The sequence below is a fragment of the Hoplias malabaricus genome, chromosome 16 (assembly GCF_029633855.1).
Source record: "Hoplias malabaricus isolate fHopMal1 chromosome 16, fHopMal1.hap1, whole genome shotgun sequence".
NCBI classification, from domain to species: domain Eukaryota; kingdom Metazoa; phylum Chordata; class Actinopteri; order Characiformes; family Erythrinidae; genus Hoplias; species Hoplias malabaricus.
The window spans coordinates 7000011-7022452 of record NC_089815.1 but is presented as its reverse complement, the minus strand read 5'-3'; the positions used below and the strand labels follow the sequence as shown (position 1 = coordinate 7022452).

Sequence of the window (22442 nt, the reverse complement as noted above, 5' to 3'; positions counted from 1 at the left end):
ACATATTATTTATTTGTATAACGTACATTTTTTCAATACATTTTTTCCAGTGAGTGCTACTTTGGTGTTTTGATGTGAACTCACTGGGGCACACAGTGATGACTGTGAGAAATGGAGGTTCATCCAGTTCAGGCCCCTTCATGGTTCTCTATTCAGTACATGGTTGTTAACCGCTTTCCTCTTCGTCCTTCTTTAGAGCCATGAAGAGGCCCCGCTGTGGGGTTCCCGATAAGTTTGGAGGTCAAATCAAGACTAACGTTCGCAGAAAAAGATACGCTCTGACTGGACACAAGTGGGACAAAACTCACTTGACCTTCAGGTACATGTATAGGAGTCGTTTTGTGCTGAGAACTGAGGGATTAATATTTAATCGTCATTTATTATATTTAATCAGTGTAATAAAAGAAGTAATCAAACATTTTCTCCAGTGATTCTTCTTCCCATTTTGAAACAACAATATCATCTCCTGGATATATCAGAGATTGTGTACTAAACTCCGACTCCACTCTCTGGACTGCAAAAGCAATTAGATTATTTCTCTTATACAATTCTTCAACAGTTTGTAACAAACCTAGCCAATTGTTTGACACAATGTTTTATACTGTCTTCCTTTCACAGCATACAAAACTATACTCCAAAGATTGGGGAGTACAACTCATATGAGGCCATTCGAAAAGCCTTCAAAGTGTGGGAGAAGGTTACACCCCTGACCTTTGAGGAAATTCCCTATATGGAGGTCAAATATGGCCGTCGGAAAGAGCCTGACATCATGATCTTTTTTGCTGCCGGTTTCCACGGTGACAGCTCTCCATTTGATGGAGAAGGGGGCTTTTTGGCACATGCTTACTTCCCTGGTCCGGGGATGGGGGGAGACACGCATTTTGATTCAGAAGAGCCGTGGACAATTGGCAACCAGAATTTGCAAGGTGAGTCAGAGCAGGTTCTAAAGTGTTTACAGAGCTGTGAGGGGTGACGTAGGTCACCTTGACTATGGTATTTGGGTGTTTTTAAACCAGTGACTTTTCAGAATGCACTCATTTACCACCTTTAAAATGACGCAGTCCACAGTAAAAGCACATGCTGGATCAGCATTCCTGTTTTAACAGCTTACATGTTACTCCCACTGCATTATACAAGCACATTTAAGTGCACAAATACCCATTGTCCTCTTTTGTAATGCTCTTTGGAGTTCTCTCTATTTAAGTTTGATGCCTAATGACTTGCTGTGTACTCGTTAGCTACTCCAAGCACTAAATTACTAGAGGTTTCCATTGCCTAGTGCTGGCAGACATTTTGTGGTAAAATGCATACCACATGAGTTTCTGCTGAAAAAATTGTAATAATAATAATAATACGTTTTTGTATTATTATAAAATGAATACATTAAAAAATGATCATACAAGCAGTAAATTAGTAATTTTTACCATACGCTGGGGTCTGTAAAATCATATAAAAATGCAGCACTTAGTCATGTAGAAGCTTATACAATTTAACTGATAGCCAGCAAAAATAGTTTGACCAGGGGCACAAAAAAGGCGTTTAATAGCTTTAAGACATTTTGTGTTATATCTGGTGCACTATTTGGGTGCAGAACAGTATTTCCTTGTCCTAAGTAGTGCACTCTGTAGGGAATATGAAGCCAAATTGAGATTCAGCCATGGAATTATGTCACAGAGGATCTCTTACTTTATTTGGAGTCACATAATAAAGATTCAGGGTAATCTTGATTACACATGCTGGGGAGAGACTTAAGGAAACCTTCTGGCTAGAAATGCATGAACAAGTGCTCTAGTGGACTGGGATGATGTCATTACATTCCTGCTTTACACTCAGCAGGTTGGAGGGACAGAGCAGAGCTGATGGTTACTGATAAGTGCAATCATGCTGTCAAAGCTTTGAGTAACAAGACGGATCTTGTCAGAGGGGGTTTCTGAAACGAACGTCACCTCAAACAACTCACTCTGTAACAAAATCGGAGAACGACTTTTGCTCTTTGCTGTACCTCCAAATGTCCTCACCGTTCCACAATACATGTGCAGTTTTATCATTTCCATCTCTGAAGCACTCTGGGTTCAATCCCTACCTCTGGTCACAGTCAGTGAGAGGTTTCTCAGGGTGTATTCTCCCTGAGTCTGCGTGGTTCTGGTTCCTCTGAGCACTCAGGTTTGGCTTGGCTATGTCCCCAGCTAAGCGTTTGTGCGTGTAAGTGACTGAGAGAGTGTGTGGAACCTTATGATAAACTGTCGCCCAGTCCAGCACTGTGAAAAAACCCCAAATATTGATTTCCATCATTTAACCAAGGACTTAACAACCAGTGCACATGCCTAATTCCTAAATCAGACACGGAGTAGCTCTTAGGTCACACAGGAGGGTCAAACCCTCGCTCTTTTTGCAGAGCTGGGCTGAATTAAGGCTTTTATGTTCACAGGCAAACCTTACATCATGACAGCTTCAAAAGCAATGCACTATATGGGATAACGCTGATTAATGCAAGGTCAGCTTCCACTGTCTTTAGAAGTCTGAAGTGTCCACAGGGCTTCTTTTGTGGCGCAGTGCTTGACGTCGTGGTCACTGTGTCACAGCTGCATGTGTGGTGCATTGAGCCATAATCGTGCGTTCCTATCGTTCCTGGCCCCAAGACAAGGGGCTGCTTTCAGTGGCAACGTCGTGTACATACATCTGTGCCCATCTGAGCCTCGGCCTGTGAAAGACAGCATTGATTTAGCTGCCCTAGGCTATTAGAACAAGTGCTTAGTGCTCATCCTATCTGTCCAGAGACATTAACTGTAATATGGCGGTATCTCTGGAAAAACCCTGAACAAGCAACATCACTGTCCACTGACCTCATAAGGCAAGCAGAGATGGTTAACAGAAGATACCACCGATGGAGGAAGCACTCAGTCATCTTTTATTTTGCTGACATCATGGCCGAAGAATGGTGTAGAGCCATTTGCCCTGCATTAGAGCCACACATCAATGTGACAGCTGTGAAATGGACATAGAATATGATTCAAATGAAATGTGAATGTGTGTGAAGGAATGTCATTAGCAGCTTTTCCATAAATCACTGTAGCGCTTTAGTGTCAGTGTTTGGCTGAGTTGCATCATATATATATCTGAAGAGTTACAGGTAAAACCTGTTACAAACATTCAGCAATGATACTGTATTGCAGGGGGTACCAAGCATCTTGGGCAGATTACTCTAAATGGAGCTGCAAATGTTCCACGACCTCAAAGAAATTTCAAGCTGATTTTTATTTTATTATTCTGAATTTATAGTGTAGTAAGTAAATAAATAATCTTCTAAAGAACACTAGGTAGTATTTACCTTAAACTTGCAGCTATAAAATCATTCTGATGCTTCACTGACCTGTAATAGGGAGAAAAGGGTCTCTGTCGTTACTATTCCAGGCTCAACACCGCAGAAACTGCACTATGTAACTTATGGAAGAGGGTAAGAAACTACCTCTCTCACTCCACCCTCCACCCTAATCGCAGGACTGTGATGTAAATGTTAATTACAATCCGCAACTGCAGGGGGAGTTAACATGTAATGTGCAACAGTGAACTGAATATGCTTTGAACTGTCTTACCAACGATATGAGGACAAGGAGACAGGATGCAGGTGCAAAACGTGGTTAAATAACAAATGGGAGCATAGACAGAAGGAAAATAAACACTGTGACAAAGCATAACAACTAAACACTGCTGAACACCTGAACAACATTCAAACAATAACAAGCAAGACACACAAAAACAAAGTTAATAAACATTAGGACAAATGAGGGACACCTGTGAGTTAAGTCACATGACTATACTAAGGGGGTACAGGGACAGCGTGGGACTGTATACTCCTGGAATCATTCAAATTTGGAACTTGTAAACAATAGCATAACTATGAAATCATGTAAAAATAATGGGTAGAACAGCCATTAATCTGACACTTGGAAATCTGTATTAAAACTTTTTAAAATATGGCCGCACCTATTTGGGGCTCCATTCTATGGAGGAGAAAAATGTGTGCTAATTTGTTCATCCAAATGCACTCTTTGGTCTTTTAAGTTGAAGTTAGTATAGATTTTAATAGCCCAGGCAGATAAGTGAGGACTGATTCCAAAGTATGTAACATGGCACTATAATGCTGATATAGTGTGTTGAGACCCGAGATATCCCATTTCTCAAATAATATCCAGTCAGTTACTGGTGGTCCTTTTAAGTTATGTCTGGGCTTGAAGGGGGATGATGCATTGTTCATAGAAACAGATGGTGGACTAGTAGATGTACGTGATATAATGGACAAAGAATGTAGCTACAAGGGAGGCAGCAGCTTAGAGTACTGTACACATACTGACCTGTCAGAAAGAGAAATGAGGAAACTCTCCCTCGTCCATTATTCCTTCCTCTCCACCTCAACCCCAGCACCATGCCTGTTGACCTGGGGGTCACTAAGACGGCTGAGGTTTCATACAAAGAGCAGATTGAAGGCCTACTTTCTTTCAACACTAGCCCGGAACTAACAGGCAAACCCTGCCCCCAGATCACCAGCTCACTCACAAATCTCCTGCTCGCAACCTCTCTGGCCTTCCTTATTTATCCAGCTCCCCTATTTATAGGTCCCAACCATATTTCTATGCTAAAATATGGACAGTGGGGAGGGGTGGGTTCACTGTCCGAAAACAATATAAGAACAACAGCAACACAACATTGAATTTTTAAAAAGATAATTTTCAGTACAGTACACAAACTCTTTAGCTTATTATTGTAGCCAGTGTCAAATATTTCTGTCAAAGCCAGTTCTATTGGTCCATTTGTCATAAAATGTCCACTCTTTGTAAAGGACAGCTATTATGTTTCGCATTATGCCCCATAATTAAAATCTGAAAAAAAGGAGATATATCATTTTCTCTGTACAGTGACAATATACTGACCCTTTAAGTATCATGTGTCTTCACACAGATAATGCTTTCTGTTCTGGGTGAATGGAGATGACGAAAGCAGTAAATGGTTCAGTGAATCAGCTTTTCTCTCATCTGTGCATTACCTTCGGCTGACTTACCAGCAGTGCTCAAATTGAATTTGCTTTGTCATTCAATTTGTCTGTCTGTCTGCCTCTGTTTCTCTCTCTTTCCTTTGTTCTTACATTCACTCATTTTCTCTCCTTTTTCAATTTGCAGGTAACGATTTGTTCCTGGTAGCGGTCCACGAACTTGGTCACGCTTTGGGCCTGGAACATTCCAATAACCCTATGGCCATCATGGCACCTTTTTATCAGTGGATGGACACGGAAAACTTCGAGCTGCCAGAGGATGACCTTAGGGGGATCCAGCAGATCTATGGTAAGCTACACCCCCAGTAAAAGGGGTTATGAATACTATCAATACCCTTGTTCTATGAAAAGTAATCTGAATGTTAATTCACCATTTCTAGGGCTCTTTAAAGCAGCAAATGTCAATTTTACCACCAAAATATAGCAAGGAAAATGTGTAAATATGAATATTTATTATTTTTTTCCTAAAATGTGAAACTCACATGATGATGAATTTAATAGTTTTGTATTCACTGAAATGAAATAGAACGAGTCTTTCAAATAGGGATTTGATTAGATTTAGTACAGAATCTCTGATACAACAAGAACACTAGGTGTTAGTATAATGGCTGTTTAATAAGGTGAAGAAGAATCATTTTTCTATTGTTTTAATTGGGACAGAAACTGTCAATTAATTGGTCAATTATCATTAGTCTTGCGGCATATGGCTTATTACTGCTGAAAAATCCAGTCAAAAGGTGACAGTTTTGGTGCTAATATCCTGAACAACCTACAAATTATCTCATATATTCTCTTAGATTTAACTTTTTTTATTAGCAGCACCACACATGCTAATAAATATTAAATTATAATAAATATAAAATTCTTAAACAGGAATTGACAAGTGTCTGTCTTAATCAATAGCTAGTGTAGCTAACAGCTATTAATTGTTTTATTCAAATGAAGACAATCTGTGTGATCATCCCTTCATACAAAAGGATAAGCTAGCACTAGCTTAACAGATGACTCCTATTTTAGCATTGCTTTTAGCATTACTCAGTTTTTAGCATTAAATGCTGTTACACAGATTGATTAACATTTATTAAGCGATGATTTGAAAATCATACACTTTAACAAACATTATCACACAATCTTTAAAATGTTCACAGTTATTTCACTAGAAGAAAATAGTTGTTAGAATAAAACGATAGTTTAGGGCAGGGGTGCCCAACTCCAGTCCTGGAGGGCCGGTATCCAGCAAAGTTTGGTGATTGCTCTGCTAAAACACACCTCTTAAACCTGCCAATTAACAGATGAGTTGACCCTCCAGGACTGGAGTTGGGCACCCCTGGTTTAGGGCTTCAATCATTTAAAAGGGCTCTTCATACTTTTTGTCAGAGAGGTTCTATTTTGTTGTGCTTAGTGTTGTTTGTGTTGGTGGTATATTTGCTGAGTGTAAAGTTGCTAATATTTAGCTCTGTGGTCATTTGGTTTGCTTCACAATTGGGATGGTTTGAGTTTGGATTGCAGTGGTCTACTTGGCCACTGAGATTGTTTACATTAGTGTTATTTTTGGGTACGTTGGAGAAGACTTTCCACTGCAGGGCATTGTCCAATAGCTGAAGTCCTGCTGGCACATGGCATGAATTCCACACATAATGTAGCTTCTTGATGTTCATTGTCACTAGGCTTCTATTCTATAATTTATCAATGTGAGTTTATTTAGTGGGAAATTAATTTTTGGACATGTTACTCACTATGCATATGGACCTATTATGGAACTAGTTTTACTATGATTAGGGTTAAAGGAGGATATATTATATATTATTATGTTAGCATTTACATTTATGGTATTTGGCAGATGCTCACATTAGGAGTCTTGCCAAATGACCATTATTATTGTGAAGTAGTGTGGCAACCCCAGGAGGAATTCAAACCCTAGCCTTCTGCATAGAAATAGCAGTGTTACAAAACCAGCATTTATTAACTTCATTCTGTGTTCTCCTATTGTTTTCCTATAGGCCCTCCTGGTAGTAGCCCAACTCAGGCTCTCCCCACTGTTACCCCTCGTCACCCCAACCACCCTAAAGACCCTCCGAGACCCCCTCCCCGCCGTCCAGACCGGCCACGCACCACTGACCGCCCTGACCAGTACGGACCCAACATTTGTGAAGGCAACTTTGACACTGTCACCATGCTCAGGGGAGAAATGTTTGTTTTCAAGGTGAGTTTGTAGGTTCTGCCCACTGGTAGATATCCATGCAGTTTTGTATGTATTTGAACGTGTATTACATAGCTAGAAATATACACAATCTAGAAAGTAGAAAATGTAGAAAAGCAAGTGAAAAATCAAGTCAGGTGGATGAGCTTGTTAAATGGCAGGGACTGACAGATGTACAGTAAATTATCTGGTTAAGCAGGCAGGCAGTCGAGGTGAAAGGTCTAGTGTTCTCTGTGTGTTTCACGGAGTAAATGATAGTCATGGCTCAATATGGTCATGGGCAGTTTGGTCAATAAAAGCACAGGAGCAATGCGGATTTCCAGCTGTAGCACCTGAGGGCTGGGCTGAGGCTTTGGGCCCTGCCTTTCCAGGCCTGCTCTCAATCAACCTCCTTGGGCTTGCGGCCTGTAAAAGCTAATTCTGGGTTTATTTATGAGCTAACGCTCTGTAAAGGGCAGCACCGTGTATCTGAGCTCTGGAGTTCATTCAGAGACGCATAGAAGATGAGGAGAATAAAATTGTTAATGAATTCCGTGATTATCTTTGCAGGAAGTTTACTAAGATTCTGTTTGACACACTCTGAGTTGTGAATAGTGAATAGAAACAGCATATCTTCACTGTCCAATCAAAAACATGTATCTCTAATTTTGTCAATTTTTAGTTTGCTACATCATTTGAACACAGCAGCTGTCCTTCACATTGATGACTTGGAGTAAAATATTTTACACTGACTTGCTATTTTTGGAGATACGTGTTTTTTAATGGACAGCAGCAATATGTTTGTCCACATGCGTTCGTCCAGTTTTTCAGCTCAACCTTGTTCTGCCGTTTTATTGGGATTTTTAAACATACAATTATTCATTGCTACAATTTTTCAGTACACTAACTCCATCACTGGAAAGCGACCACCATAGCACCACTGTAAACATTACTGCTGGCTTAACCTTCATCAGAGTGTTCAGTTGGAGCATTTTTGTATTATTAACATATTATCTATCCCTGTGTAAAATATGCACAAAGCTTTCTTTATTGGTGATGCACTGATTTTTTGGAACCAGCATATGAGCACACTGTTCTAATCAGTAAGTGTGAGTTATATTTATATTTATTTTTTGTGTGTTAAAAAGGTGGATTTTGGGACAAAATATATAAGAATATACCAGGGTTATATTTTTAAACTAATATTTCTTGCATATCAAATAAAAGCCACAACAGCAGTCAGAAGTAGCATCGGAAAACAACAGAAACAGCCGTACTGTGGTCTTGGCATCAGTCCTAAGACTAAGAATAATCTGCCAACTGAAATATCCAGCAGTCCTGTGTTCAGAAATTGTCTCTCACTGATGGCTAAAATATCTAAAATTAATTAAATATGGAAAAAGTGAAGTTGTTGTTTTAAACTGTTCATTTTCAAGCTTTATCAACAAGGTAAATGCGTCCAAAAATCGCTAAGACGCAGCATGGTGTTGATATTACAGCTGCGTGCTAACAATAGTACAACATACATAGCTATGATCCAACAAGTAATCAACAAAGTGCTGGATGAGATGGTTGCTGGTGTGTAAGCATTCAGAGGGTAAGAGAGTGTAAGTTTTAAAGCTGGTAATTAGGGGAATTACTGGTAGACTGATTCAGCTAAGGGGGAAAACTCAGCCCCAGGGAAGAACCCCTGCAATTAAGGGATTCAGCAGTTTCTTGTGGTTTATACTTAAGCTGAGACTTCATTCATTGTCAGCCAAGGCTTCCAGGGGCTGTATGACACACTCTAATTCTTAGAAATGCATATTGGTTTCATAGTGACTGCTAAGGAATAAGTTATAAAGTCCAAGTTCAATTTAAACCTGTAATTTCAAGGGTTAATATTTTTAGGTCACATGTCATATCATGTGATTTCTCCTTGACATGAAAGAAGCTGCTTCTTTGTCACGGTGTCTCTGCCTTCCCATTTTAGCGGAACAAAACCAACTGGGTCATATGATCTAAGCTTTTCATTTGATGAAAAGGCTTCTCTCTCTCTCTCTCTGCCTCCCTCACTCAGCCTTTTTGTCCTCCTTGTTGTCTTGCTCTGGTAGAGGTGAGGAAGAGTGCAGGAAGCAGCATGGTGGCTGTTTTAAGGCTTCACGTCTATGAACAAATTATATGAGACACTCATTAGAGAGTATAACTTGACAATATTTGATGTTATTGATTTTTTATTTTATTTATTCATTCATTCTTTTATACATACATTCATACATTTTCTGTCAGCGTTTTATGAAGTTAGGTGTCTTGCCCAAGGACACTGCAGCCTTGGATGTAGAGGGAGGAGACAGCACTGGGGATCAAACCTGTGACCTGGTCTCAAACTTGTTTTCTGTAAACATTTAGCCCAACTGCCGCCATGTTAGCTAACAGATATCCCCCATTAGCTAGCATCATGCTGAGTGCTGGGGCTAGAGAGTGATGGAGCCCTTCTACACTTCCAAAGAAAGTGAGAGTACCCAGATATGGTGTCATCAATGATGACCGAGTTTGATGAAACAACTATTTAATTCAGAAAATCCAAATATGGTTCTTGCTTCTAAGAAACTTTTTTTTTAAACCAGGGGTCAAAGGGGGCACATTTTCACAAACTGTAATAACAATAAATGCTTGTGTTGAGTAAGTCTCTCAGATGATGTCATACTTTTAGAAAAAAGTGTTTACTGTACAACATCAGAGTCTCAGAGCTCTGTAATCCTCACAAAAGCTTCTCTTTTTTATATCATGTGATGGGCGATTTCCTGTGGCCTGCTTGTCCCTTTACGTAAATGATCAGTGTTTTTACAAAAGCAATAATACGAATGAAAAAAACAAGGAGTCAAACCCAGCTCTGCTTAGACACGTGAGATCCGTGGCAGATATTTATAGCAGTGTTGCGTGAGGCTTGTTATGTTAAATGTGTTCAGTGGTTTCATTGTCCCAGTTTATGTATTTATTTATTTATTTAAATTCTTCTTATTATTTTTCCAATTCTTTTTTTTGGATTCAGCGACCACCCAAGCTCCAACATTATCTGCTCCATTTGAAACGGCCCTTGAAGTTTCGGAAAGTAATTCATTCAGTGTGAGTGAAGTGGGTCGTGTCCTACGTCTATCCACCTGTAATGGTGTTCTTGCCTGTGTAAATTAATGACCCAATGTTAAAGTGAAATTACTTTCCCAAAAAGTGCACTTCCAGGACTGTGGAGTGCTTTCTAGCATCTGCACTTTATGGCCAAACAGTTGTGGACACGGCTCATTATACATTTCTTCTGAAATGAAGGCTATTAATAGTAGTTTATGCCCATTTTCTACAGTAACAGCCTTTATTTTTCCGGAAAGGCTTTAGACTAGATGTTGAACCATTTCTGTGGGGATCTGATTGCAGTCAGCCCTGATATTAGCTCTGATTAGTTCTGGCTCATGTTACCACTCCAGCTCATCTCAGATGTATTGGATGGAGCTCCATCACTCCACAAAAGCAGTTCCACTGCTACACAGCCCAGTGCCGGTGGAGGCATGTCAACCTTCAGTGCGTCCCATTATGTTGATCAGTGCTTGTCTACGGTGACTACAAGCTGTGTGTGTGTGTGTGCATACAAAGGAAAGTAAAAATCAGTGTTGTACTCAGTTATCTACTTAACTAAACGTAAATAGTTACAACCCAGCTGTTTTATTAAGTTTATTAAAACACAACTCCACTTTTTCTATAAAGCATGAAACAGATAGTCGACTTTCAGTGTCTAATGTGAGTTGTCAGTGACTTGTACAAGCTATGCTGGAGTGGATGGGTTAAATTTAGACCCCGCTGGCTGCAAGCTTGGCGCTGCCTTTAATTTAGGTCAGGTTTGGAGAAATCTTAAGGCCTTGGCTCGGGGCCCAAGAAAGAGTGGAGAAATTGCTCATGGGCTCTCTCCTTTAAAAACCTTGGCCAGTGTTCATTTAGGAATATGCAGAGGGTATGGCGTACATAAATGGATGAAGGTGTCCGAAAGAGGTTGTTTTGTTAAGCAAAATTAGCTGGAACACATACATAGCTGAGAACACCACCAAATTATAGAACTGTTTTGAGCTGGGTGTAGAGCAACAGTCTTTTAGTCTTTATTTTACCTTTTGTTTTTCACAGTATAAAACCGGTGACATATTAGATTCATTTACATATTGCACCCATCTGTGATTCTGCATTTTCCGAAGAAAAGGCTACAGTGGACAGATGGACACAAATTAGAAATGTATGCTTGAATATGTTAATAACCAGGTTTCAGTTGTCACCCAACTGATGTTTTTGCAGTGGTTTCCTGGTCAAATCCACAGTGGCTTGGTTTAAAATCATTTGACATGGAAACATGTTGTATTCCCTCAGTGTTTAGAGCGCAGGTCTCAAAAAAAATAAAATACTGTGGCTTGGCATCACCTCTTTACACAGCGTCCTGGTTTGGAGGGGAACCAACACCCTTCACAATCTGAGCCTCACTGACCACTGCTGGAGATCTGAAACTTTTGACCGTGGCCAAAAAACCACTTAAAGACCGCTAATGGACATGAACATCACCAGAGAAGCACTTTCAGAAGGTCTCCTCTCTCCCTAACACCGTTGTTATCCCCCTGTAGGGTCGCTGGTTCTGGAGGGTCAGGAGAAATCGGGTGCTGGACAACTACCCAATGCCCATCGGTCACTTCTGGAGGGGCCTGCCAGGAGACATTGATGCTGCGTATGAGAGACACGACGGCAGATTCGTGTTTTTCAAAGGTGAGTCTACCTCATCTATCTATCACACTTAACTGGGTCAAGCAGAGATTGGGAAAAAATTAAGCTTATAAATAATGAAGAGTATAGATTAACATCGGTAGTTTTAATAATATTATGTGTTTAATAGAGTGTGGCAGAGAGGGTGTGGAATAGAGAGGAAAATTGCAGAAAGGCTTTTAAATTATATGGAAACTATTTGTTATCACATAAAAATTACTTTTTAACTCAAAGGGAATAGATCCAAAATATAAAACATTGCTAAATGTATTTGTATTAGTGCTCATTTCTTGCTATTTAAAAGTGCTGCCATTTTGGATTTGGCCCATTCTTTGTTCATTTCCTTCCATAATTAAAAACATGATGAACATCTTCTAGGTGTGGTGAGTTCATTATTTTTACCACGGGTTGTAGAAATGTCATTTTTAGCCTTATAACGACATATATATATCCAGCACAAGCTGTAAAAAAGCTCACCAAATTGTGGAAACCATTACATATGCCAGTTCCCCTTTACGTCAGAGTGCCATGCCCAGTGTATGACTAATTCCTGTCTTTAGCCTTGGGACCCGCTGATTTTGATGTATGTCATTTGGTAAAGGAAGTGTCTTTGGTTTGCGTTTTCCCTACAGTAACTATTAGCATTGGGCTGATGAATTTTACAGGTAGAGCTAGGAGTTAAGGAAAGGACAAGCGTTTTTGAATCGTGGAGCCCCTGGTCGGGATTTTATTGCAGACTTATAGGCTGGTGCTAAAACCCTTATGAGACCGCTTTAGCTATTGCACTTTGCCTTTTACCTCTTCGTCCGCCTCGCAGTCTCTCGGGAAACCCAGCACAGGTACATAAATACAGTGAAGTGCTCAGATTACATTTGCATTGTGTTTTTTATTACTTCATTAGGCTGAAACCGAAAACGGCCGTGGCGGCAATGAGGCCTTTCCTTAACTGATTGTTCCTGCAGTCTTTGTGCACTGAAATCTTAATGACTTCCTGCATAATCATATCTGTGCTGTCATTTCATATGCAGCATTATTATGGAACAGTGTTGCAGAACCACGGGGCGGGTGGGGGGGGGGGGGGGCATTGCCCTGATAAAAGGAGAGTTTTTTTTGTTTTGTTTAGTTTTTTTTGGTGAAATTTGGAAAAACGCCTGTAGGGCAAGTGATGTCATTGGCAAGGTCTTCTCAAACTTGGAAGCCCGCCATCAGAAAGAAACCAGGGGAACGAAAAAAGTCTTGGACAGCAACATCTGTTATATTTGAAGCAAGGCCTCAGTGTTGCATCAGCCAGTGGTTCCCCAGATGCTGTCTGCAGAGGCTGCAGTTTTTCAGGGATGAGAATGCAGGCCAGTCGAGTCACACTGGGATTGGGTGCCATTATGTCTGCCATGATGTAAAATCACAATAACGATTAAATAAAACAAACCTTTATAGCTACATTTCTGTTATGATGTTGCACAGTGTTTTGTTTTTGGTTTAACCACGAGGAATGCTGGCCTGCTACCAGACCCAAAAGTGTTACTGCATCTAATGCAGTGCTGTCATCCCCGGCGGTTATTTATGTTTGTAAGTGAGCAGCAAAACAAGTCTGTAATGCAGTAGGGGAGTTTCTTGCTCGTTTCTATGACTACCTTTGGGAAAATCCCCATATATATGCACCATAAAAGCCTATTAAGCGTGCAGAGTTTCTGCCCTTCCCTTCTCCCTCCCTTCTTTTCTCTATTATCTCATCATTTGTTTTCAAGCCTGAACTCCTTCTTCCTCCCTGGTGTTGACATTTGGCTCAGTATCTCGCTTTGCTTCTGTGCTCTGTGCAGGGAGTCAGTTCTGGCTGTTCCGGGAGGCCAACCTGGAGCCGGGTTACCCACAGGAGCTGATGGAATACGGCAGAGATATCCCCTACGACAAGATAGACACCGCTATCTGGTGGGAGCCTTCCGGCTTCACCTACTTCTTTAAGGGAGACAGGTTAGAGGATCGTCCTGGCTGTTCTTTTGACCAAAATGTGCACAATATCCATTTGTAACTACACTACAAGGCATTGCTTTAAGTTTCCTTTGTTTTTGCTATTGTGTTAGCCGTACAAATAATTTAAAAGCGTTTTAAAGTGGTTTTTGTGTAATGTATAGTTGCAATTCACTATTCAAACATTCCGTTGTTTTGTCAGTTTATGGTAACAATTGTGTTGTATTAAGAATCACAAAAAATAATCTAAAAATGAGTTGGAATGTAGTTAATGGCATCAAGGAAAGTGCCCTGCAAAAGTACGTGCAGGGATTTGTTCTGTTCTTTGGGACAATATTAAAATGGTTATTGATGTTAGCGATTGTGAATGTTGTTTATTAGTACTTAATTTTTAGGTTGTTGAGAATGTTTGTATTTTAAATTTCAAATGAAATATTGGATAAGAAGCTGTCCACCGGCGTTTCCTCATATAGTGTGTGTTAGTTGCAAAGCTACAGTGCAAATGAAGGAAGCAAATTTGGAATCTCTTAACCAATCAATGACAATGCTGGAACCTTTTCCACAATCACTGAACTGTCTGTTTAAGCTCTCAGTTGTGTATATGTTTCTGCTAAGCTATAGGTTAACAGGCCATTGTTAAAGTGCTTTTCCTCTGTGTGTAGGTACTGGCGCTTTAATGAGCAGTTGCGTGCAGCGGATCGAGACTACCCTAAGCCCGTCAGTGTGTGGGACTCCTCAGTGCCTGTGTCTCCCAAGGGGGCCTTTCTCAGCGATGATGGAGGTGAGTGAGGGGCAGGGCCAGCCAGGAAACTGTCTGAAGACTCAATCCATTGAAGCGAAAGGGTGGGTCAATCAGCGAGAGAGAGGGAAAAAAACAGGTTGGGGGTGAAATGCAATGAGGGAATTTACGTTGAGAGCACAGAAAAGCATGACATCACCGAGAAGAAAGAGGATTTCTTGGTCTGTGTCCTGGGCTCTGGTCTCTTCAGCATTATGTGAAGTGCTTACCCCAGAGAAAAGCTCACACTCTTAACCTGAGTGCCGTCGATTAAGCAAAGCCACGGTGTCGTTCTCATCGGGCACTTTGGTATAATTGTTAGATGTATGATTGAATTATTGAATTTCCTCAGGTTTTGTTTGACTGTATCCTTCCTTTTTGCTGTCCATATCAGTGCATTAGGTAGATTAGGCAAGGGAAGTACAACCTAAGCACAAAACATGAATTAGAATTTATGGTTATTGTTATTATTAGGATTAGCATTATGGTAGGTATCAGACACAAATGACAATTCTCCTCGAGACCAGGGTATCCTACAGATTACAAAAAATGTTATTATAAAATTGTAATAATTTATTTTATTAATGAAATGTGTTCAAGACATTCATGATATCAGGCAGCTTCATCTCAGTTCAGAAGGAGATGACTGCAGTGCTAAGGAGTTCCAGCCAAGAATAGCTTGGTGTAAATGTGTCTGATGGTACAAATATAACGTCACAATATTTAAAAAGGTTTTCAGGATACTTGATATGCATCGCAGTACTTAGTCTGTGTGCTTGTGATGTAGATTGCTGTACTCTTATTTACTATGCAATACATTTTGCATGAGTTGTATGTTCCTTTTTTAAAAGGAACACTATGTAGTTTTTAATTTAAATGTATAGCTTTAAAGTCATTGTGATGCTCCACCGACTTATAAAACAGAAATTAGAGCCTCTGTCTTTGCTACTCTGGGCTCAGCACTGCAGAAACCACACTATGTAACTTTTGGAGGGGAGTGTAGGAAACACCATATAAAGTCCAAACATTTAGATATGAGGTTGCACATTCAAACTTTCCTGTGTCCAACCCCCTGTCATCTCCCCCTGCAGCTTACACATACTTCTACAAAGGCACTAAATACTGGAAGTTCGACAACCATCGTATGAAGAGTGAGCCTGGCTACCCCAAATCCATTTTGAGGGACTTCATGGGCTGCAGCGTGGACCTGGATCCAGACAGAGACACAGACGTGGACCCTGGCCGCAAGTGGCCTGACCGTCCACCCTTCAACCCAGACGCCGGACGGGACAAAGACAAGGATAAAGACAAGGACAAGGAACGGGACCGCACCAACGACGTGGACTACAAGGAGGAGACGGAGGAGGACACGAACGAAGTGGACGTGGTACTGAAGATTGATGAGACGCAGCGCACCATGAACATCATCATGGTGGTGGTGCCCCTGGTCCTGGTGCTGTGCATCCTGGGCCTCATCTATGCCATCATCCACACGCTGCAGAGGAAAGGGGCACCTAAGTACTTGGTGTACTGCAAACGCTCCTTACAAGAGTGGGTTTAACTACTTTAACTACTCTACTCTGATGGACCTCTGATCCCTGATCTATGCCCATGTCCTTTTTTCATCCTCCTCTTCCCAGTAAATGTACATTTGTGCACACACACCGAAAAACACACATGCCTTATACTCCTTTATCCCATGGTGCTCTCTCAATGAGTTGACTGTAGTTTATTTATAGCAAGGAACTTTGCACATTGTTTTTGTTGTTGTTCTTTCTTTCATCATGGGCTTTGTCCCCTCCCCTTCCCTTACTGAGTTTGTATTGTGTGCACATTTCTTTTTATTTCTAAGCGAGGAAGTTTCTCTGTTCTGTAACAGGGAGCGGAAACAAACTGCCATCTGGCTCTGCAGTCTAACTCTGGATGAGGAGAATGCAAGAAAGCAAGACAACAGAAAGCGATAAACGTGTGCAAGTACGTAAAAAAGGGAAGAAAGATGCAAATCTCTCCATCTCTGAGATCGCTCTCCAATCGCTCCTTTTACTCAGGTCATCGCTGCGGCCTACCCACTGTCCGGGCATGCCAGAGTCCAAAAGGAAAGGCCTGGTGTAGAACAGTGAGGGCTGTAGTGTCCCTCCACCTTCCAAGGCAACTGTGCATTCTGGAGCTCTGCCTTTACTCACGCTTGCCTACGATGACGAACAGAAATCACACCTATTTTAATGCCTTAGTGGAAACCACTCACGCTATTGTTTTAACAACAGTGCCTTGGTCTTGCCAGCCAAAAGCCTTCCTGTGGTCTCACCCCTGAAGGAGGAGCCTTCTGACCTCCCCCATGCTGCCTGGCGTGTTGCTTTCTCTCTATGGCCCTGTGATACTGTGTTGACTGTAATCTTTTATTGTCAGAGGAGCATAGCTCACATGGTGCTTTTTCATTTTGGACAAAGGCGGCATACTGTGAAACCACACTGCAGGGGGACCGGGGGGGAGGCATTTGAGGTACGAGAGGATAGAGGGAGGGATTCGCTTTGCAAATGTTGATATAAGACTCATTAGCCAAATATAGGCTTGCTTTAAACAATACAGTACGAAGAAAAGCCCATAAAAAACATACCACTAGTGCATACCACTCAAGCGTACCAGTTGAAAAGTCAATAAAATGTAGATTTTGCAACTTATATAAAAGACTTGCTGGGCCTCTCTCTCTCTCCCTCTCCCTCCCTCTCTCTCTTTCTCTCTCCCCTGTTAGAGACTGTTAGAAAATCCTCTCATTTTAAAAAACAGCAGGTGGGTGAAAACAGGGCAAACCCCCAGCCACCCGAGCGCAAACCCCCTCAGCACCAAAGAAATCCCTCTCTCATCTGCCGAAAGGTGAGAGGAGAAGATCGAGGGGCATGTGCAAGCAAGGGTGGAGAGGAGGAGTGAGAAAGAGAGAGAGAAAGACATCTGTGTAAGTACAAAGGGAGTGCTCAGCTGTAGAAATCTTATCTGCTAAGTCCTTAAGAAGAGACTTACATTCTGTTTTTTCAAAGGCAGGGCTGAGTTATTTTACACAGATGAGGCTGACGTTGAGAGTGGGGGGAGGCACAGATGGGGGTCTGGTGTGATGCTGCCATCGTTTGGTATGCAAGTTCCTAAACTATCTGTAAATTAATGTTCCTTTATTTAACATCTTAGTGCTTAATTTACCAATCCTGCTTTCATAGATTCCCAGATTGATCAAATCAGAGGGTGCCAAAGGAACAGCACTTGATTATTCCGTGATAACATGGTGGTTACTAGTGGAATCTCTGGTAAAGCAAAGGAAGAAGTTTTAGTGATCAGTGGTGGGTAGGTAGGAAGCTTAGGAAGCTACTTATCTAGCTTGTTTCCAACTACTAAGCATTTGAATGCACTGACTTTGTAATCGCAGCTTCACAAGTGAGGAATGGGACCATCCGTTGAGCAGAGGAAAGCACATTGAGTGGGTAGTGTGGAGAGGAGTGTAGAGCTAGGCTCAAGTTCAGTCCCATATGGGAGCATGCTGGCATGCAGTCGCAGTGGCCACTCTGCTACGGGTTATTTTAGAAACACATTCTTTGAATGAAAGCGGAAACAGGATCTGTGGCTGGCATCCATTCTCCCTCCATTCAGGAGCTCTGATCTGGCCTTTGCAAGTTTGCCTACACTCATCTGGATTCCACAGAGTGGACTAGGAAAGAGAGTTGGCTTTGCAAGATGTTGCTGCCGTCCTTGTTTAGAATATAACTGCACTCGGAGATGCTTTGCTTAGTCTATGGCCATCCTGGTCCTGGAGTAACTCTGCTTTGCATAGTTTAGTGATTTCTCTGTTCTAAGGAACTCACTTCAACTCAGGAAGGGCTTGTTTGTTACTTGGTTAGTTGTCTTGCAGATGTGCAAGAATTCCCTGCCCCAGCAAAGTTGCTTGACTTGATGAAGTGCTTGTAAAGAACCCCTCATAAAGAACTCGATCAGGTGTGCTGAAGGAGGGAATTCTTGAAGTTTGCAATGCAAGTGAGACAACATCCCCAGAACTCTGGCAGAGAAACTACATAAACAAAGAAGGGGTATTTAAGGACCAGGATAGGAAAAACCCTATGGTGTTAACACTATGCAGATTCAAAGAAAGTGCCAAGAAGTAGCCACACTTGGGATGTGCCTCTAAGAATGCCAGTTATTCCCTCTCCACCAGCAAGTAAAAGTTCTTCTATTCGCAAAGGCAATGAGGACGATGTAGAGGAGAGAACGAACGCGAGCGATATTATAAATATTGCCTTGCCGGGTGAGGTTGAGTCGAAAGTGCTTTCATAAATATTATTGAGAAGGTAGAGGAGACGGAGGACAGTCATGATTCGCATGCTGCCTCTGATGGAGGCCGTTCAGTGCGGTTGCCAGGCAGCACCTCCCCCCCGCCCCCTTCCTTGTCTCTCTGTACTCCCCGTCATCTCGGGAGATGTGGAGGAGAGTTAATCAGAGATAAAAGCTCTTCCTCCTCTCCCTCCCCTACTGCCCAGATCAATGAGGAATACACAAACAGGCCTGAAGGGTATTCGAAGGGAGAGGAGACCGATTCGCTCATCCAGACAGGCTGAAACCCTTGTGTGTGCCCATGCGAGCAGATATTTTTTTTTTTACCTCGGTCAACACCTTTATGGCCTTGCTTTTAGAGATATTGTGGCTGTTTTTTGGTATCCAATTGATTGATGTTCTCTTAGTGTTTGCTCATCCAGTCGATACCAAATGCTTGGTCAAGGCCTGCAACTAAAAGGAAGGCTTGATTTTCATGAACCCAGGGTATTTTCCCAAAGTGGGACTAGATCCATAAGAGATTTGTATCATTTCAGTTGTATGTGAAATTTGGGAAAGACATAGGATCATACCCAAGACTGGTTGACCAATAATGACAGCTCAAAATGGTTATAAGATGTAAGGTGTAGCCAGGCCTCAATCTAGGCACTCATGCCACTCTTTGACGTTGGTTGTGGTCTGGCTCTCATAATAATGCCAAAGGAGGGCATTATTGACCTTCATATTTTGTCTTCTGGCCAAGAGGAAAAAAGGCTGGACTTTTGGCAAAAGCCAGGAAACGTTCTCCCACAAATGCTCACACTCTTGCATAGCGAACCTAAGAGCATTGTATTTGGGTGACCTTGGGGGGTTTAGGGAAATATTTCCTAGAGATGCAGCTCAACAATCTACTTCAGTGCATTGGAATTTTTTAAGTGGCACTGTAATTATCCAGGCTCAGTCCTCACTAATGGACACTTGGATGTGAGGCCTGCCTTACTAACAGATTATATTTGTTCCAGTGATCTTTCTTATTTCGTTATTTGTGATTTAAGAGGTGGTGTCTTTCCTTCTTCAGTGTCGATATCTGTGACCCATCTGTCCTCGTTATGCACTTGTCCATCCGTCCCACAACTACAGTCAGCGAATAATGGATCTCGTGGCTTGCAAAACGTGTTATGTTTCAGTGTTATGTCTGACTATGTGGTTTCAGATGAGTAGATGGAGTCAGAGGATGTTTGGCAGCATTGTGCCATATAAGCCAAGGGTTGAGTGCAATTTCAAAATGATCTCACTCAATTTCAAACAGACGACAGGAGTGACAGTATGTCTAGCTCTGCTTCCCCGTCTCAGACGTCACTGTCACTTAACACCATGCTTTATAAAACTCGATGTGGCTATCCATTCAAAGTCAGGTAAAGAAACAGAGGATCGTGTCGTGACTATTTCAAATGCGACATTGTGCTGCAGTTCTTTTTTTTTTTTAACTCAACTTTATTAATAATGATTAAACGTATGATCATAGTTATGTTGTGTCTGTTCATTTGATTTCCTGCAATTGTATCAGATCTTAATTGGTTGTTCTTGAAACTGTAAATATTGTAGGACTTTTAAATGTTTTTTTTTTTAGATTTTTACTTTGTTAATAACATTCCGTTCTTGTGATTTAATTTGTTGTTTTCTTTGATGTAGAAGCAGAAGATTTTATATATTTGTGTTGTTCTTTTGGTCACATCTGTTGAGTGTCTTTAACGATCCATGCTGGACATGTAAACAATAATAAATAAATGCTCTGAATATTAGATGCGCTCAGTGTGATTTACTTACTACTACTATTGCTACTACCACTGCAGCTATAATAAATAAAAATAATAACAACAACATGGTACTGTCACTGCCATACAGCTAAAGGGGCCTGAGGTTGTGTGTGCAATCCCTGCCTCAAATCATTGTCAGTAGTTTGGTGTGTTCTCCCTGTGTCTGCATGTGTTTCCTCTGGGTTTTCCAGTTTCCTGGCTATTCAAACGTGTCCATAGGTATGTGTGAATGAGTAATTGGTGTGACCAGACTCCGGACACACCACGACCCAAACAATTAGTAAAAAATATTCACTAAACAGTCATAATAGAAAATGTAATTCTGCAATCTGACAAGAATTGTAACACATCTGATATTAATTATTAAATACAGTCAGGAAATACAACAAGAACCAATGAGGACCTAGTGTAGTAGTAACACCACAGTAAATATATTTTCCAAACGTCCAAACTTATAATTTATAAGCAAATTAAAATGTAATTAATCCCACGCCCTGTACACTCAACTGTTTAGATGTAAGTACAGTTTGGATCTCAGATTACACTAATACAATGTACCATGGTTGCTCTTTTCCCTTGCTGTCCGTACTGTAAAATACAGTCCTTCACTGTAAACAAACCTCATCTTCTGTGCTTCCCATCCCCCCTCTGAAACCTCTACTCTCCCTCAGGAGAGAGTTAAGGGTCCTAGTTCGGGCTGCACTTCCTCTCCCTCAGGAAAGAGCCAGGCCATGTGGGCCATGGGAGACTGGGCGGATATTTATAGAGGCCCACTTAAGGACAAAGGACGGGAGAAGAGAGGAAGTCTGATGATCAGCCCAGAAAGAGCAGGTGCCATAGACTGAGATTACAAACACAAGTACAGTGTCTGACCCGTGCATCCAACAATTCAACTGATATCAAGGCTAATAGTTATTTTGCCTCTACACCTAACAGCTTCTACATATTTCAGTGAGGAATCAACCACAAGGGCATTGGTGAATTTAAGTACTGATAGATAATGAGTTCCAGATCACAACAGCCGTTCTAACTCATCCCAAAGGCATTGCATGTAGCCCCAATGCTCCAGAGAATGCAGTTTCACTGCTCCACAGCTCAGTGCTGCATAATGAACACAATAAGTTTTATGATTATATTGATGTTGTAGTTTTGTTAAAAGCTGATTGAATCGTCTTATTTATGTTTATTATTTCATGGTCAGATCTATGTGCTATAGTGTAGGATATCCATGAAAATGCATGAAATTAAACAAGACTGCAGCCGCACTCAATCCTTAAAGGGAAATTTACACCATTTTTCCACAACTTTTGGAGCATTTTCCTTGGGTCTTTATGATATGTGTGTGCTTTTGTCAAAATACCACCGCACTGTTCGCCGCCCTGTTCAGAATGACTGGTCTCAGTGCCTGTTCCTTTAAATGAGAATGAGCCACAGCTCTGCTTTTTAGCCATTTTCACTTGTCACTCTATCATCTCCATTCTTTATCATCTCCACACCAGTTGTTTTGCCCTGTTTAACCTGACTGGGTCGTCTTGTTTCACAGTTTGTGGGTTGGTAGGTTCCAGATACTCAGATTAATGAAAACAAAGTCTTAATAAGGTC

At 41.3% G+C, this 22442-nt stretch overlaps 1 protein-coding gene across 1 annotated transcript in view; it reads left to right on the top strand.

The window, feature by feature from the left end:
- Positions 1–20810, top strand: part of mmp15b (matrix metallopeptidase 15b) — a 32173-nt gene extending 11363 nt beyond the window's left edge. Inside the window, exons 3-10 of the mRNA XM_066647550.1 lie at positions 197–319; positions 619–926; positions 5175–5336; positions 7048–7250; positions 11858–11996; positions 13811–13961; positions 14621–14739; positions 15828–20810. Coding sequence (XP_066503647.1) covers positions 197–319; positions 619–926; positions 5175–5336; positions 7048–7250; positions 11858–11996; positions 13811–13961; positions 14621–14739; positions 15828–16297 — 1675 coding nt within the window. The 3' untranslated portion in view covers positions 16298–20810. The remainder of the gene's footprint in view (positions 1–196; positions 320–618; positions 927–5174; positions 5337–7047; positions 7251–11857; positions 11997–13810; positions 13962–14620; positions 14740–15827) is intronic.
- The last annotated feature ends 1632 nt before the right edge of the window (positions 20811–22442 follow it).